The sequence below is a fragment of the Solanum dulcamara genome, chromosome 9 (genome assembly GCF_947179165.1).
Source record: "Solanum dulcamara chromosome 9, daSolDulc1.2, whole genome shotgun sequence".
Classification (NCBI taxonomy): Eukaryota; Viridiplantae; Streptophyta; class Magnoliopsida; order Solanales; family Solanaceae; genus Solanum; species Solanum dulcamara.
The window spans coordinates 39,677,737-39,697,483 of record NC_077245.1 but is presented as its reverse complement, the minus strand read 5'-3'; the positions used below and the strand labels follow the sequence as shown (position 1 = coordinate 39,697,483).

Sequence of the window (19,747 nt, the reverse complement as noted above, 5' to 3'; positions counted from 1 at the left end):
TTTTCATTTCGAGTTTGAGACTTTCTCTCATTTATTGAGACCTTTCATGTTGAGACTTTTTTTCCACTTCTATGTCTTAGCTTTATTGCTTTACTTATCTTATTTATGCTCATGAATGATATTCTAAGAGACTTGGTTAGGGTCCCTAGGAATTCTAATCATCGTGTCACACTTAGGACCTAGCTTGGGTCGTGATATATGTGTGCCAGATATCCACAGCTTCTCAAGGCTTCAGATACTTTCTTTTGTTTTATGTTAGAGGAAAAACATAGTTTTTAGTAGTTCATAATGTAATGACCCTGAAGGTCATTTTTGAATTTTTTTGAAAAATTACCATTTATCCCTCTCGATAATTGTGTCAAGTCATTTTTGATTAGTGTACGAGGTTAGAATTGAAACCCAATCGAAAAATTTGAAAGTTTTGAAAGTTTTAGAGTTTTGGAGGCATTTGAGTCGAAATAGGTGACTTTAGTCGTCATTCGGAGCTCTGAACCTTGGAATGGATTTTTGTCAATTCTATCACCTGCGGAATGCAAAATTTGATCTAGGAGTGTTGTCTCTTTTAGTTTCAAAGCTTTTGTGGTGATTTGAGCCCTTGAGTTTTGATTTTAGTGGAATTTAAGGCTAAAGTTTGACTTTGATCAACATTCGGAGTTCGGACGCTTGAATGGGAATTCCGCCAATTCTGCTAGATTCAGAAGATAATTTTAGCTCTAGGTAGAGCTTTGATTTATTTTCCGGTGGTTTCGATGGCATTTTGGTCTTTTGATGGAAGGTTAGTAAGTAGTGTCCTTAACGAGTGTCGGTTTAAGGAGACCTCAGATCCGTAATTTGATAATTCTAGTGAGTCCAAAATATCAAATTTAGTGTGGTAACATATATGGTTTGTATGCACGGGGTTCCGAACGAACCCCGAAGGTGATTTGGAATGATTTTGATTTCAAGTTTGTTGTCTTTGCTGTCATCTGCTTGGTAGTTTTCTTCTTCGTGATCGCGTAACTCATTGTCTTTGTGCATCGCGATCGTGTAGTACCTGACATGATCGCGTAGGTTTGGGATCCTTGGCATCGCGATCGTGTGTCCTGTGTCGCGTTCGCGTAGGTCAAACTGGGCTGACCAATTTCCTTCTTTGCGATTGCACAGAACAAAAACACTTAGGCAGAAATTTAATTCTCCAATTACGTGATTTCTTCCCTTTCCTCCATTGTTGACTATGAGAACTTACCCCCAGGCGATTTCAAAGAGAAATTGCAAGACTAAAGTGTTGGGTAAGTATTCTTAATGTTGAATCTTCATTACCCATTGTTTATCGATCAATTTTTAACATAAAATCATTGATTTCAAATCCAAAATTTGGGGATTTTCTCATGAACTTGGGTTTTAGTAATTTGGACTTTTAAGTAAGATTCTAACTCATTGTTCGATGCAAATTTGCATGTGAGTCCTAAATCTTTGGGTAACATATTTTTCTATTAAAAAAATAGATTTACTCTTAGTCCTTGGGTTTGACTTTTTGGGGTCAATATGGATCAGATTTTCAAATATAATAATATGGGCATCATTTTTCATGTTTTCTCATAGTAATTTTTATATTTAAACAGATTGTGTGGATTCGAAGGTTCGAGGTAAAGAAAAAGTCCAAGTTTTAAATTGATTTTCTTCACTTTAAGGCAAGTGGACCTTTGTGATTCCTTTATAAAGTGTGTTAGGCTTCGCTGAATGTGTTTCATGATTGGGAGTAGTGGGGGATGATGAGGGTATTTAGGTAAAGTAACGAGTAATCACCCAAATTCTAGAGTCAAACATGTGGGATTCATTGTACTTGTTGAATTATTGATGTTTATGAAACACCTTAGGTGTTTACGATTGCCCTTTCTCTCATATAAAATGCTTACGAGCCTAAATTTGAGAGTTTTATCGTAGCACCATACGTGATTTGACAACATCATATTTTTAATCGAAATCTGGAAAAAAAATATTGCCTTCCTAAAATGTCTTAAATATTTATGAAAATATCTTAGTTACAATATATTAATATATGCATTTATTTTTATAAGATTTTTATCAAATAATAATATTTTAATAAAAATAGTAAATCTTGTTATGTCAAAAAATTATTATTATAAGTGGCAGATTTTATTTAAAATATTTTTTTATTAATTATGATATATTCAAAAAATTAAATATATTTTATCACGAATTTACATAAATCCCGAGTACACAAGTATCATGGACCCCATTCAATAATTAATTGATAAGGAGGTGTGGGGTGTTGACACCACCCAACCCACGTGGAGAAAGGAGAGAAGTACAGCAATATGGTGTGTCTACATTTAGTGATAGCCTCTCATTTCCATTTTGGTAAGTGTTTAATAATGATATATACTATACATATACATATTTGCGTTCCCAAAAGAACAGCAAGGTGCACCTAGCACCAGCACACTAATTGTTTTTGGATTATCTTACTCTTCTTAATAGATCCTTGTTGACATAAATATAATTGAATGTCATATTGTGACATTAATGGAAGAACAATTTTATACCTGAAAATAACATTAGGGGCAAATTTGATCCAATAAATGAAAAGATATTTTTTTGAACTATTTTTAATACAATAAAGACATTTTTGAATCAATATTGAAAGAAAGGATAAATCTGATTCAATAAATAAGAGAACATTTTTGAGTCATTTCTTATACGTTAAAAGAGCATTTATAACCTTTTTTGTATTTTATATCATGAATCGACAAGGGGGTATGGTTATTATTTTATAGAGAGCTAGTAAAAAGCATTTCTAGTGCCATAATGTTGAATCGTGAAAGAGCATGTATTTTTAATCCTTGCATTCATAAGAAACAAAATGTTATTTTAAATGGTCTTGTTTCCAAATAGAACATTTATTACAGCTGACACCTCTATGTACAATCTTCATATAAACATCTCCAAAGCTTTGATTCGTGATACTAAAAGTTACTGATCCAAGCTATTAAATTCTTATTTTGCATCACTCCAGTATTCAAGTCTTTGATTGAGCGGGTCGACGAAGTCCAGGTATCTGCAACAAAGTCACCATCATAATGCATTTTCACTAAAGTTGTAAGAATATGTATGCGCTTACATGTGACATTGCAAAAATATGTTTTATTCCAAAAGGAAACCAAGATATCAAAGAACATAAGTGATTCGATTTCGACCAGGGATAGTCTGGTGATAAAGACCCTCTAAAAAAAATTCAGGGTTTTGAGTCATCAGAGGATACATAGGGTCCGGAGTCTACCATAACCGAAAAAGATTAAATAAGAAAAAAAAACTTTTTGGATGTTATTAAAATATCATGATAGAACACTTCAAAGTAGTCCAATAGCAAGTTCCACAAACTAACCTCAATTCCATGTGGGCCTATTCGATTATGGGAAATGAAATTGAGAATCAAAGTGACAAATTCATCAGGCACATCTTCCTGCAGTGTTTAAAGGACAAGCAAATATTCAGAAGTGCAATTCCAAATTTAAACCAATTGGCATCTTAAGAAAACCAAAATGGACCTGTATAGCATGGCCTGTGTGTCTGACGACCACCATTTGGAACTTCCCTTGCATTTGACCTATTGTGAGGGTTCTGTGACAATAAAGAGAAACTGTTGACAAATTGGTCTCATGTTTTATCAAAACACAAGCTAGAGCGATGTAGTTCATGCTTCTAGCATATTTTATTTTTTTGATAACTGGTAACATAGTTCATGCTTCTAGCTTTAAACATCCCCAAATGTTATGAAATATGCTTTTACAATCTTTCACCGGAACAAAATAAAATCTTAACCTCTATCCAGATAGAGATTCTATTCCATAGCATCTCATTATGACACTGAGTTGCAAAGTACATTATATCTGGAAAAGGTATCTTGAAAGAGTCCTCTGAACAAAACAAGCATCATGGCGAACACAAATATAAACAAACTCATCTGTAACAAATCCAATGGTATATCAAAGCTCTACAATGAAGACTTTATTTTTGTGAGAGAGAAAGTAAGGTAGTTATAATGAAGGGTATTTCCACTAGGAAACTGTTGCCCAATAAAAATCATAGTGACTTCTATTTACTTGGAAACTAGGTAGTTTCCGCGTACATGTTCTGAAAGTTGATTGTTTACGTTAGATATAGTTTGAGAACCCTATATAAAAGGGTTATAGAGAGTTAAACATAAACACACTTATTTCTCTAATATCTTTGTATGTCTGTTTTAGTTAACATTAGAGGTAGCAAGGAGAGCTCTAAAGGATAATACACTTCTCTAATACCAAATGACATTACTATTGCTTTTACAAGACTCTATTCTTAGTTCATGGACATATAATGACAATTTCAGAAAAGGTAGTCCTTTATGTAATTGATAGATAAATGGCAGTCCTCTATTGCTTCCATTGATATGTCCGCTCTCTGCTGCTCGTTTTTTCATATACTAAACAATGACAAGTCTCCAGAGACTCTTAGCAGAATTTGGCAATTCTACTTCCTGTTTAGGATTATACACATTCCCAACCAATAGATAAGAGTTAACTAGGATAAAATTGGCAGTCATTTACAGATACTTTTGCGAGAGGGAATGGCCATGCAATTCCTCATTACAAGTGAAACTACAAGCATTATATTGTTTAGGAAAGCAATGCACATAAATGGTTCCAACATGACTCATTATTAAGTTGGACCAGAAAAAGGAATATAAGGAACCATCTGGTATACTTAAACCACATATCAGAAAGGAATATACAGAAACATCTTGCATACATAACCACATACTGGTGAAGCTTCACATGCATGCTAGCATGCATATGCAATATAGAATTCCACACAACGTTCGATACAGGTAAAAGTACACAACCTGTCAAGTCTGTCTGTCCCAGCTAAAAGCAATATCTTTGGCACAGGAGATGACAAAAACTTTTCTGAAAGGCCTTCATACCTGAGACAAGAGCATTATAATTTCAGGTTCACACTGGCATATGCTAGAAAATGGAAAACAAGACACTCAACTTCCTGTGCATCAGTGCTAGATGTCAGAACTCTTGAAGCATGATATAGACTGCAATTTCAAGAAGATATTTCTTGAGTCTAAAACCTAGTCAATGCCATTCTAAAAGGAAGGTAGCAGTTATATAAATCCAGAGGGAATTAAATAAAAACAAATTTATTTGAAGAGGAGTTTTAACTTGTGCAGCAGGTTCTGTATTCTGACGCTAGATAAGAGATTATCAGTCATTTCTTCTGCATTGCAATCATGTAATTACGTCGAGCGAACATACACTCGGAGTAGAACCACAAGCTTGGAGACCGACAATCATAAGAGCTTAACAATTAGTCCTTTTCATTTTGAGTACTTTTAGTGTTAATGATAAATCATAATAGTATCTTTTTCTTACCTTTTGGTTTGGTTCAATGGAAAGAGTTAAAAGAATCCTCACCTCTACCAATGTAGAAAATTAAATAATTAAGTTCTTGAAATCCTAAAAATAGTTTATACGAAAGCATTTTTGATAGCTCCATGGGCGAGGATGAAGCTATAGAAGCCCTAATAAGATTGTCGTCAAGGTCTCAAGCTAAGGAGTTGCAAGCCAAGGTTGTTGGGGTTCAATGGGAAATCAAGAAGATGTTTGTCATGGAAGAAGAGCCGCAAGAATTGTACCGATTAGTGGATTAAGTTCTACAAATATTTCATGGTTCAAATCCAAGCCCAAGAGAAGGAAGATTGGGGCAGTGTGCACATACTTGGTGGTGAAATTGGGGATTCCATACACGAAACATAAGGCCAATTACAAGGTCCAATAGTTATATGAATGTCGAGGGCTCAAGGTGAGTAAACAATGCATGATTTCCTTTTCTATTGGGAGGTATTTTGATGAAGTTGTTGTACCATTGCAAGTTTGTCATATTTTGTTGGGCTGACCCTGACAATATGATAGATATGGTTTCTATGATAGGAGGAGAAATAAGCACTCTCTTGAACATAAGGGGAAGAAGCCTGTACCCTTAATTTCTTTCCAAGCATATAAGGACCAACATCAATTGAACGAAACAATGGAGAAACATGGGGAGGGATTAAAAAAAAGTGAGAAAAAAGAGAGGAAAAAATTGTGTGAGGAGAGAGAGACGGCAGCGACGATGAGTAAAGAAAAGCTGGGAAAGAGTGATTAAGAAGAAAGAATTGGTGAGAGGAAAGACGCTAAGGGTAAAACAATAGTGAGCCTTGTCAAAGTCAATAAGTGTTTACTTGCAAAAAAAGAGGGGCTACCCATTGTCTTGCTTACTTATAGGTAAGTTATGATTAACACTAACGATGTAACTCATCCTATTCCTAGTGTTGTTCCAAAACTTTTGCAGAATTTTGGCGATGTTTTTCTGGAGGATGATATCCCTAAGGGGTTACCTCTCAAATTGACTTTGTGCGTGGATCTCAACTAACGAATAAGCCTACTTATAGAAGTAATGCCTATGAGACAAGGGAACTACAAAGGCAAGTAAAGAAGTTGCTTGAAAAAGGGATTTGTGAGATAAAGCATGAGCCCATGCTCAGCGCCCGTGCTCATGTTACCAAAAAAAAAGATGGGACTTAGAGGATGTTACCCAAATCAGGGGAAGAGCCAAGTGGAGAGAAAGGGCTCATCCAAAACCCTTTCGACAAAAAATTACACTATTTATAAGGTTAAAATTATTTTTTAGTGTATACATGGTAGATGTTGAACCCCATTGGCTTCTTTGTGTGTTTACCTTTTTGTAGTTTGAACCCCCTAGTGAAAATCCTGGCTCCGCCACTGGTGTGGTTTGTTGTGTCATCAACAAATTAACGGTAAAGTATCGACATTCTATTCCCCGTTTAGAAGACATGCTTGACCAACTGCATGACTCTCGAATATTATCTAAAATTGATTACTAAATTGGATATTACCAAATTCGAATGAAACTCGGAGATGAGTGGAAAACTGCTTTCAAAACTAAGTATAGTTTGTATAAGTGGTTATTGATGCCATTTGGTTTAAGTAATGCAACTAGTATTTTCTTGAGGTTAATGAACCATATCTTTAGGGATTTTGATGGAAAAATTGGTGTGGTCTATTTTGATGATATTCTAATTTTTTCTTACCTCAAAACATATGGAACACTAGAGGCTAGTTTTTTATGTGCTTAGGGAGCAATAATTGTAGGCAAATCTGTCGAAGTGCATGTTTTCTATTGATAAAGTAATCTTTCATGGTTTTGTTGTTAGCTCAAAGAATGTTGAAGATAAAATTGAAGCAATTAAAGAATGACCTACACCTAAAAGCGTGACAGAAGTTCAAAATTTTTATGGACTTGCTAGCTTCTATAGAAGATTTTGTGAGGGATTTTAGTACAATTGTTGCACCATTAACTGAAGTCATTAAAAAGGACAAGGTTTTTAATTGGGGAAAAGAACAAGAGCATGCATTTAATATCTCTACTGCACATTTTAGAGAGAAATTGAGTGGAGCTACATATATTATTCTACTTATGATCAAGAGTTATAAGCCTTATAGCCTGTTTGGCATTGCGTCTAAAAACTGCTAATTTATAGAGGAATTTTTTAAAATAGCTTTTCAAAAAAGTGCTTTTGAAAAAAAGCAATTTGTGTTTGGCTAATTCATTTGAAAAGTGCTTTTGATAAGCATGTTGTGTTTGACTAATCTTTTTTAAAAAGCGCTTTTGAGAGTCAAATTACGAAAAAGAACATGTATCAATGCACTTCTAATATTAAGATTATTTTATAAAAGGAAATTATTTTACATATCTATCATAAAAATTTTAATTAATTTTTTATTTTTATTAAATCAAAATACACATATTCAAATTTTCAATCAATATTATACATAGATAAATAAAAAACATAAATCAAATATTGATATAATATTAACATAATAATTTAAATATAATTAAAAATATCAAGAAAAATGAATTTAAAAATCATTCCACAAATTAAATCACTACATACGAAAATTCACCACAAAAATAAATAAATTAATATAAGAGATATATTGGTAAATATGTATATATGGCGAAGATAGTTTGGTTTTGAAAAAAATAATTTTCTACTTCTGCTTTTTTCAAGCAGCAGCAATTTTTAGCTACTTTCCAACAGCAGAAAAATTGCTTCTGCTTCCAATTAAAAGTAATTTTACTGATTAGCCGAACACCATAATTTTCCCTAAAAAGTTTTTTTGTCTCAACATAAGTGCTTTTGGCCTCCCAACAGTAATGCCAAACAGGCTCTTAGTAAGGGCTTTGGCTACTTGGCAACATTACTTGTGGCGGCGTGAGTTTGTAAAAAAGACTGACCATGAGTCATTGAGCAACTTGAAAAGCAAAGGTAAGTAGGCAACATGCCAAGTGGTTGGAGTTCATTGAAATGTTTCCTTATGTGATTTTATACAAGCAAAGTAAGGACAACGTGGTGGCTAATGTATTATCCCGAAGGTACGTTTTTGTCTCTGCTCTTACTTTTAAGCTAATAATGGGATGTGATCACATTCAGGATTTGTATGTTAATGATACAAATTTTGGAGTTGCTTATGTTGCATGAATGAAGGGGCCCTTTGAGAAGTTCATTTCTCATGATGGCTTCTATTTCAAGCAAAATATGTTGTGTGCCAATATGTTCATCGCGTGAAGTTTTTGTAAGAGAAGCACATTGTGGGGATCTTAAGAGACACTTTGGAGTGCCAAAGACCTTAGATATACTTGCTGAAGATTTCTTTTGGCCTGCAATGCACAAGGATGTCGAAAAATTTTGTGCACAATGTTTAGAATGTAAACATGCTAATCATAGGGTTTTATTAATGAGTTGTACAAACGCATTTACCTAATCTGATTTCACCTTGGATAGATATTTCTATGAATTTTGTCTGAGCTTGGCAGAAAATGAAGTATGACAAGGATAGTATCTTTGTTGTGTTGGATAGATTCTCTAAGATGACTCGTTTCATTCCATGCTTGAAAACTAATGATGCTTCTCATGTGGCTGATTTGTTTGTTAAAAGAGATTCTGAATTACATGGTATACCTAGAACTTTTGTAAGTGATAAAGATATTAAATTTTTTAGCCACTTTTGGCTTGTTCTTTGGGGAAGGTTAGGAACCATAGTGTTTTTTCCTACTTCTTGTCACCCACAGACTGAACTAAGATGGTAAATAGAACTTTAGGTAACATGTTGAGGGTTGTTTTAAAAAGGCCAATTAACTTCTTGGGAGGATCGCTTGCCTCTAGTGGAATTTGCATATAATAGAACTATTCATTCTTCTAATGGGTTTTCTCCTTTTGAAGTTAGAGTGTTTCAATCCCCTACTTCCTTTGATTTAGCGTCATTGCCTGCTAATGATGTTGCTAGCCTTGATGGAAAGAATAATGTTGGGGTAATGAGGAAGATACATGAGCTTACTAGACTGGCCATTAATAGGAGAAATAAGCAAGTTGTTTTGAGAAGACACAACAGGGCGAAAACATGTCATCTTTGAGTCTAGGGACTTAAACCTGTTTGGCCAAACTTCTGAAATCATCTTACTATGAAAACAGCTTTTCAAAAAAGTACTTTTAGTGAGAAATAGTTTGTGTTTGTCCAATATATATTAAAAACACTTTTGAACAGCAATTAGTATTTGACCGAGCTTTTTAAAAGTGTTTCTATGAGTATTTTTCTCAAAAGTGATTTTCAAAAAACCGCTTCAGGAAAAAACTACTTTTTTAGCTTCTGAAAAACAACTTTTGTTACTCCCCAAAAGCACCTATTTTCTCCCAAAAGTTTGGTCAAACAGCTCATTTTTTTGAAACAGGCACTTTTTGCCTGTTAAAAGCATAGTCAAACAAACTATTAGTTTATGTTCACATGAGGATAAAAAGGTTTCCTTCCAAAAGGAAGTATATATTGCATCCTAGAGGCAATAGACCCTTTAAAGTTCTCGAGCGAATTAGACACAATGCTTACAAGTTGGAACTGCCTGGTGAGTATCAAGTGCTACTTTCAATGGTGTTGATTTGTCCTTGTTTGATGTAGGGTCAAATTTGAGGACGAATTCTTTTCAAGAAGAGAGGGATGATAGCTCCATAAGCAAGGATAAAGTTATAAAAGCCCTAGGAAGACCGTCGTCAAGGTCCCAAACTAAGGAGTTGCAAACCAAGGTTGTTAGGCTTCAATGGGAATCAAGATGATGTTTGTTGCGGAAGAAGAGCCCACGAATTGTATAGAAGAATGGGCTAGTGCTACACATATTTCATGATCCAAGTCCGAGCCCAAGAGGAGGAAGATTGGGGCCCACATGCAGAGCCCTTATTTGCAAAGAAAATTAAAGACCAAAAGGCTGGAATTTCTCCCAAAAACAAGGGCTCATTCAAGCCCAAATTGAGTGCAAGTGCACTATTTTACATGTTTTCCTAGTTAGGTTTTAGTATTTATTATTTCCATAAAAGTAAAATTTGAATCTCATGCTATTTGGGATAAGTTTCCTCTTATATATAGGGGTGGATTTTGTTATTTTCATAGCAGCACTAAAATTATTTCACAGTTTCTTTTTACACCTTTGCATGTTGGCTACTTGGTATTTATCTTACAACCTTGTCAGAACAATTCTTCTTAGACGTAAGATTAATTCTTTAACTTGATATCGTTAATTCTTACTCGCAAATTAACGAAGGTAATTAGTCTTATACAAATTATTGTCTTTAATTTCTTCGAACTAAGAATCTAGATCACTTTGATATCTAAGTTCTTGAATTGATTCTACTAGTAACATTATCAGCTTTAATCCACTAATTTTGATTACTAAGTTCAATTAGGGTTTTTAGCACTTGATTTCGAAGTTTGGGGATTTTATTCTTAAATTTCGCCTATCTTTAGTTTCGTACTTTTACTTCCGCATTATTCTCTTGTTTTTCATTCAAGTAACCCGATTCTTATCAATTTTGCAGACAATTCAATGATTGAAGGCACACTTAAATAGTAACTTCAGTATTTTAATCTGTCTCAAGTACACAGATGTCAGGTGTAAAGATATAGCACCTGGGCCTAACTCAACTCCAAAAGCTAGCCCATGAGGGGAAGTTTGTCCAAGTCCATATAAGGAGACCAATTTCCAATCCCTCTAGCGATGTGGGACTTTTTAACACTCCCCTGCATGCCCAAACCTCATCTGGAGTGTGAGCACTTATAAATGGGGACCCAACATCGGTGAACGACAAATTGGGATAGGCCTGGTTCTGATACCATGTAAAGATATGGCACTTGGGCCTAACTCAACCCCAAAAGCTAGCTCATGAGGGGAGGTTTGTCCAAGTCTATATAAGGAGATCAATTTTCCATCCCTCTACCGATGTGGGATTTCTTAACATCAGGAAATGTAAAGGCATGTGTAACAAACTGGCAAGGAAAAACATAGGTTTCTAACACCAATGTGCATCCTATGGTCAGTTTGATCAGAAAGAAATCATTGAAGAAAAATCAGAAGCAATGTGTAGATTTAGATGTGTTTAACTGTTGAATATTTGGTGTAATAAGAAAATTATACATGATTTTATTAAAGTATTGGACTTCACAGACTCCTTACATATTTAAAGGAGCAGTTCCATCATAATCTGGAACCTCTCAGAGCCTTCTTTTCGTCTTGGTGCTGATTGGATTCACTTTTTTTATTTGATTCATACCTGCGTAAAGGCTTTTCCTGATTAAGGAAGAAGACTAGAAGGCAAAACTCTGAACTGAACACAAAGGCTAGATCCCATTTCTCGAGTGATAGTTACTTATTGGGGTTAGTCCGACTTCATTCTAGTTGGAATGTGTGCGAGTAAGAGGGTAATAGGCAAAACTATATGACTTCAGTTTTGACGATTGTACCCTACCTCCAGAAAATAAGGTGGAGTGTGCAAGGAAATATAATTCATACCTTACTGATCACAAAAGACCACAAGGCTGCGTACAACAGACCCTTGTGGTCGGGCCCTTCCCCGGACCCTGCGCATAGCGGGAGCTTAAGTGCACCGGGCTGCCCTTTTTTGACGTAGTAATTTTAAGGGACTGCTATCTTACTGAATGAATTGGTCTACCATAACCTTCAAGATCACAGGCAAGCGAGAAGAAAACTAAAAAGGATTTTGAAATTGCCAAAAAACCAAAAAACAGTGTTTCCCTATAAAATGGAGGCTAATTGCTAGAAACTCATGCAACACAGTCCCAAATGGTCTCCCAAGATTCACTGATTTCTGAAGCAGTATAATATGTCAGGATATATAAAGTATCTAGACTGGATAAGCAGAAAGAATAGCTCATACCACCCTCTCCAAAACTGTTCAGTTTCTTCAAGTCTTGCTCTATGCGTGTAACTGCAGTATAAGTGTTTGTCAATGGGTAATTAGAAGCGTCAAAAGCCAACACCAGAAACGAAAAAAATTATTACATCTAGAAAACATGCCTACTAATTACAAGTCTGAAAAAAGAAAACTTAAAGAACTCCCCCTTCCCATTACCATCCCTAAAATAAAAATAAAATATAATAAAAGGAAAGAAATGCCATAAATATACATGGTTACACACCATTTTTTTACGTCATCATATTTCAATGTGCTGGGGATTGATACACAAGCAGAGTCAATATTTCTCAAAGAGCCTGATTTGACACTCCATTCAATCTGTAGATGCATAAAATTTCCAAATAAAAACATGAGAGCTGCAACAGATATAAGGGGTAAGAGGAACTCCTGTAAAACTCAAATCCTAACCAAGTAGAAGCTACATATAGGAAAAAAATAAGTATAAACCAGGATGTTTTCTGGATATAACAGATAAACCATGCTATGTTAGAGGGGTAGGAAAAAGCTTTTGAGTTAAACTTCACAATGTAATGGTGTGAAAGTTATTTAAGACGACAAGGAAATGTCATATGGAAAATCATTCACCTGATTATGTGATATTGGTGGTCAGACACTCAAGACTGTATTTGGCAACAAAAAATAACAAAAATAAGTGACAAGATTGTTTACCCAATGACATGTACTTATTCTTTGATGAAGTAAATGATTTCATATATGGCATCAAGAAGATGCAAAATTACAAAAGACTGTATTTGTCAACAAAAAATAACAAAAGTGACTAGATTGTTTACCCAATGACATGTACTTATTCTTTGATGAAGTAAATGATTTCATATATGGCATCAAGAAGATGCAAAATTACAAAAGATATTACATCCAAAAATAAAACTGAGCTAGCTCCATAGCAAAAACAATGACATGTACTTACTCTGATGCAATTAATTAGGCATCTGATGACCTTATCTTAAATCCTTTATCATTATTTTTATTAAATTAGAAATAATTTGTTGTTTAACAAGCACAGGACACAAAGCGAACAGCCATAACTTAAATCTTTTATCATTAGTTTTATTAAATTAGAAATAATTTGTTGTTTAACAAGCCCAGGACACAAAGAGAACAGCAGTAACATAATATACATAATCGAAATATACACTATTGCAGAGTACTCCCTCTGATAGTAAATTTCATATTTTCGTGGAAAATAAGTTATTTTTGGGTTAGGCCGGGTAGATTAAATATAAACCCTACCCGAGAAAAAAGACTACTTGACTAAAAAACAAAATAATTAAACTTTGCTCAATATGATAAGAGGTGCGCAAGACTGCTGTCAGAAATGGAAGGAGTTTTAAGCATTGGGTACCGCTTTTTCAGGGGTCGAGAAATGCTGCATTCTGTTCGACAGTATCTTCTGCATATGAATCAATGATGCCATTGCTGTACCCTGATATATTAGGAAATCAGTACATAATGAAATAAAAAGCATATCCTAATAAGTTAGAAAGACTGACAACCTCAACAACGTCCACAACCACCAAGCCAGCCAAACTTGGAAGTGATTTCTTTGCAGCAACATGAACTGCAACTGCACCTCCCATACTGCAACATAAACAGAAAACTCTAAGCACCACATCTTATTTGTGGTACAGAAAACATTTAACCCAAGCATGCACGTGATTAAGATATAAAGCAGAAATAGTTAATTAATAGCAGGACAAAAATTTCTTTCGAGGGAAAACATATTAAGGTTTTTTCCATATTTCTTATGCTTTCAAACTATTTTCATTGTTGGCAACAAATATCTTGGAACAAATGACAAGAATTCAGACCAACCAAGAAATGGAGAAAAGTAAAACAACAAAAGATACATTTCAGGACTCTTCAGACTGGAAGATAAAACGGAAAAAGGCAAAGAAATGTGGCGAATCAATGAGTTTAAATTCCAAGTAATCATCAGTCTGATGGCTGCAACAGAGATCGATTTGGTTTACAGACAACTGCTACACTAATACAAGTCATTCTATTATAAAATTACTGACCTAACGTAAAAAAATTGTTCAGGGAAATTGCATCCAAGTAAAAAGCTTTGTGTCTCTTAGCTTGCAGCTACTTAGCAATGATATAACACAGCATCTTTTATTTAGCTTAAGACAACGGAGATGACTGCGAAGAAATCCTCCGAACATTTTGGCATGAACAGAAATGGCTACTTTAGATTTGTGTACCAAGGCCAGAATGCAATCCAAACCGCTGTATATAGAGTCTCCAAAGAATTGATCCTTTATTAGTCCTAAAACTGTATGATCCTGAAAACTATGTTTTTGATTAGCATATCAAACTAATACTTATTTGGGACTGATCTCCTTTGGGTTGTTCTGCTCCCAGCATTGCATACACCTTTGATGCTGTAAGTAAATATTTCTCTACTCATAAAGTTACTCCCAACGTAGTAATTAGTCAAATAAAGGCGTAAATAATCGAATATGAACTAACTTCATGAACAAAGTACAACCTGTGGCCAACAAGCACAATTGCAGGTGGAGCATCTCCATACATTGTCTTCAAAACAGAAAACACATCACTGCATAGCCTCTGCAACCAATAAGACCACCATAACATGGGAATTGGGGCAAAAAGAGTTTCTCAAAAGCATCAAATGCTAAAGCTCATAGTAGGAAGATACATCATTCCTAAGTACCTCAATAGACAAATCTACATCATTTTGTGTAGATGTCTTTCCATGTCCTCTTAGATCCATGGCCACTATCCTAGCTTTCTCCTTAATTTTGCCTGCTGCCAATGCAAATGAGAGCCTGAGAAAATAAAACTGCATAGATTTAACATACTGTTTTGAATTTCAAAATTGATGTTCAACTACTTCATAGCAAGAAACAGATAAGAGGGAGAGAGCAAGAAAAACCATGCACCAACAGTCTCTGTACCCTCCAACAGAAAGAAAATTTCCAAGCATCTTGAATTAACTAAAGAATTGAATAAATAAACTGACTAAATGGTATAAGAACATGGACACCAAGATTTTCTTAAGGTCGTTGACTGACCTATAAAAAAAGGGAGTCAATAAAGTAAGTTCTTGAACAGAAGGCTACTGGCAAAGCAAGATACCTAGCATTCAAGTAAAAATAAAAACATACAGTAGTTGCACTAAATTTAATTTTATTCTCAAATCCACCACCTAGGTTTTTACCCAGCTCCTTGTCTTCACTAATTTTCCTCATTTGTAAAATGAAAGCTTCCAAATATCCCAAAAAGTCGGCACGAATTCCTCTTCCACACAAGTTCTCTGGTAGAAGACACTTGAACTCCCAAGTCCATTGCCTTGACAGTTGACACAAAGCTACAAAAAGTTTCTTTATAGCACACCAAGCTGGTGACTATATAAAATATAAATTTGTGGCTCAACCACAATAACAGCTGTGGAGTTTGGGTTTCCCTTGTTCAACATCTCTTATATTCTCCCAAGAATAGCGGATTGAGCTTAGCTAGATCGATGATCCGGAAAATTGGCAGGGATAGGAACACAGCTTGGAGGACTACCTCACTATGTCTTTAAATTGGCAGGGATAGGAACAAAGCTTGGAGGAATACCTCACAATGTCTTTTTTTTTTGATAACCAAGAAATCCCCGAGGGCTAGCTGGCACGCAGTTCAAAACTTGATGGTTAATGAGCCTTCCCTCCACTCTTCTCCATTTAAATACCTGGCATTTGTCTATTCGGTGGCAGGGTTCGAACCAGTAACGTGCGCATAACCTACATATAACGGGTGCGCTTTTACCACTAGACCGAACCCTAGGGCAACTACCTCATGCCTTTTTATAAATAAAAAAATCTATTTAGAATGAGAGAAACAAGAAATTGCTCCATACTAGTTAGAATAACGTTAGGAGTAACAAAAGATACTTCTTTCTTCATTTATTGTTCTATGTAAGCAGTGGATTTTAGCTTGTACATCAAGATACAGCAGTTATACGAAGGACAAGGTTCCCCTTCAAATGGTATAGTCATATCATTCTCCACGCCTTAACCAGGTCATTCTGCAATCAAATTACTGTTTTCTACCAAAATGTGAGAACAAGGAAGTGCAAGCTTTCCTATTTGGCTTTTCCCAATTCCCCTTTTTCTTGATCTCTCTAGGATCTTCTGCAGTCGGTTGATTCTTAAACAGTTGGCATAAGCACAAAGAAGAAGAAGCAAGTTCAGCACAGTATGCATCAAGTCAAACTAAACTACTATTATTATTGTAAATAAAAGGAGTTGCTATACATCTCTTTTGCATCTTGTTTTTCAGGTTAGGCCATAAAATTGATCTTCTCCTCTTCCCTCCAAGTCACTTGCTTCTACTCAGGCAAAGCTCCTTTTTTTGGGACTTTGATGTATTATTGGTCTGTTAGTGCAAAATGATTACCCTATAGATACAAGAGACATAAGAACAAACATGCAGAGTGGAGATTAACTTGGATTTGGTTTGGCTATGATTATTAATACGAAGGTTGAAATTCAATTTTTTCATTCTTTAAGGAGAAAAGGTTGATAAGTAGGGTTCAAATGTAAGTTGCTCCCGTATAACGTTTTGTTTGTAGACCAAAGTGTCATAAGGATTAAATGTTCAAAAAAAAAAGTCATCAAGATTAAATGCCTTTGTTATGATCCAAATTCATCGGGAACAAAACCTAAAATGAAATGTGGTTATACACTTTGTAACAACTACAACAGAAACATAAGAAAAAACAATAATTCAGATTAGATCTTAGAAAGTTGCACCAAAAGAAACACCTACCCAGAATAACCACCACCATGCAGGCAAAAAATAACAGGCCCTTCTGTCCCTGCCATATAAACATGAAATACCTGAAATGACAAAGCAAATAAAAGATGATCTTGCTACTTGACTACAAAAAGAAGAGCATAAAGAATTGTTTTTTTTTTGGGAGGGGGGGGGGGGGGGGAGACAAAGTGCAGAGAGAGAAAATATTAAGAAAGTTCAACAGAAGTTAGCACAAACATCATCTGAATCTGGGATCTGAATGTCATCCTCTTGATCGAAATAATCTGACCAGTCTGAAGGTGCATATTTCTGTGAAGAAGTCCTGCAGAGATAATTAAGACAAACTTTTCAACCAAATATTACTTTAATTATAACTAATCAAAAACAATAAATCTCTACACTTCTACGATTCTTATGTTGAATTGCAAATAGAGACACCTTTATCTGACCTAAAGCACTAAAAGAGCCCCCCATACTCCCCAACCCCCAACTAATATGCTAGCATCAAGTAAATGTTTTTTTTAAATAAGTAATGTGGATTTCATAAGCTGCACTTGGGAAGCACATATATATTGACAGCAAAAGGTATTGAGTTTCCTCCGAACAATTTAGGGAATCTATGAATGTTAACAATGGAAGCCTACAGATAACCAATTTTCACCAATTGGAGGTGAAGGGGAGAAAGATTATTAACTATGCTAAGCTTCAGATACCATATCTGAGAAGGAGAACTAGGGGTTACAAAAGGATTGATTGGGATCTTTATGTTCAAATCCCTTTGGAAATGAACATGGGGATCATAACTAACAATTTGCTTAATGTTGCAGGAATAGGTGAAAAACAAAATCAGAAACAAACGAAAGTAATGCTGAATTCGAAAATCACAGGTTGGAAGACACAGAAGGAACCATCAAACATAAAATCTACTAGCAATATACTAGTCCGATGGAAGGAAATTTTGATGGCAAAATCAAATAATTTCAAGGAAGTATACAGGCCAGGAACATTCAGCAAATCTGAAGGCAACAATGACGAATCAAAAATACTAATGTACGAAAAGCCTCTAGAGGAGAAAACAAATCATCAAAGCATGATAGATCCAGAAATAAGAGAGCTCGTACCACTAGATTCAACAGATACAAAAAGCGAATTTGTAAAGACGAAAGAAAGAGGATTACCTACTAAGACGCTGCAGGAACATGGCTGTATCTTCAAGGAGAAGCAACAATATCGGTTGATGTCCACGGTGAAGCAGGAGCAAAGGTCAAATTTGAGAGCTAGCAATGAAATCGAAGATTTCTCTACACTTAAGAATAAGGTCTGCATCCTTTTTGAACTACTGTACTTTCCCTTTCATTTTTGTATTTGTACTTGGATAATACAAGGAGCCCGTGCTATGTTATTTGTTTCTCTTAATTTATTATTTATTATGTGATAATTTGGAGATTCAATTAATTTTTTAATATAATTTTGGATATTTTAATTTGTTAATTATTGTGTTTTATTATATTTTTATGTAATTATCGAATAATATATATTATTCAATTTATTTTAATTTATGTGGCACTGACAGAATTTCCAGAGCCAATTAAATTTTTTAATTCTTTCAAATTTGAGGTTGTTAATTATTGTGATTTATAGTTCTTTTTATCTCATATTTAAATAATATATGTTATTCTGTATGTTTAGTTTATGTGGTATGGATACAATTTTAAGAGTTAATCAATTTTTTATGTCCTTTAAATATTTTAAACTGTAATTATTATGATTTATAGTACGTTTTACGTAATTTTTAAATAATATATGTTATTTTCTTTGTCTCAATTTATTTGACACTGATAAAATTTTGATATTATTAATTTTTATATGTATTTTAAATTTTTATGTTATTAATTATTGTGATTTATAGTGTTATTTGCGAGCCAAATTGAATTTAAATGCAGATGACCTTTTTAAATTAGTTGGAAATAATAAAGTAATTTAAAGCCCGTTTGAATTGGCTTATAAGATAAGTTGTTTTCAGTTTTTTTAAGTGTTTGGATAAAAACTTAAAGTCATTTTGTGCTTAAAATAAGCCCAAAAATATAATTAGGGCTATTTGGCTTAGCTTATCTAAAGCAAGTTATAAGCCAAAAAAAATAAGGTTATACCAACTTTTTTTTGACTTATAAACTGTAAGCAACTTATAAATTATTTTAAATAAACTAAGTCAAACAGACTCTTAAATCCAAACGTTTTTCCGTCAATTCCCCTGAACGGCAGCAACAATAACTCTTTTAGCTAACTCATTAAATTACTTCTTTTATGTGAAATTACAAATATAGCCTCTAAGGACTTTTTTGTCAATTCTCACTAACTAGAAGCTCTTCACATTCTCTCTTATTAATAAACTAGATTTTAAGTGTCAAAAACACATTTAAATTATCCCACTTTCTTGAGTTTCATATCTAAATTATTAAAAGTGTGAGTTCCATACCTAAACTATCACTTATTAGTTTGAGAAACACACATCAGTGGTATGTATAATACACTCTCTCTATATTTTGAAAAACCTTGTCACATTACATTCCACATGGATAAATATTCTACCTGACAAAA

General features: G+C 34.4%; 1 protein-coding gene across 1 annotated transcript; it reads right to left on the bottom strand.

Annotated features, from left to right (window-relative positions):
* Positions 1-2,831: 2,831 nt before the first annotated feature.
* Positions 2,832-18,498, bottom strand: LOC129902419 (uncharacterized). Its single transcript, XM_055977654.1, has 13 exons — positions 18,328-18,498; positions 17,387-17,471; positions 17,162-17,232; positions 15,063-15,177; positions 14,877-14,956; positions 13,879-13,963; positions 13,728-13,808; positions 12,588-12,682; positions 12,326-12,376; positions 4,883-4,963; positions 3,549-3,621; positions 3,386-3,463; positions 2,832-3,058 (listed from the first exon to the last, which is right to left on the bottom strand). The coding sequence occupies exons 1-13, from the start codon at positions 18,348-18,350 to the stop codon at positions 3,020-3,022; spliced, it is 957 nt and encodes a 318-aa protein (XP_055833629.1). The 5' UTR covers positions 18,351-18,498; the 3' UTR covers positions 2,832-3,019.
* Positions 18,499-19,747: the final 1,249 nt, after the last annotated feature.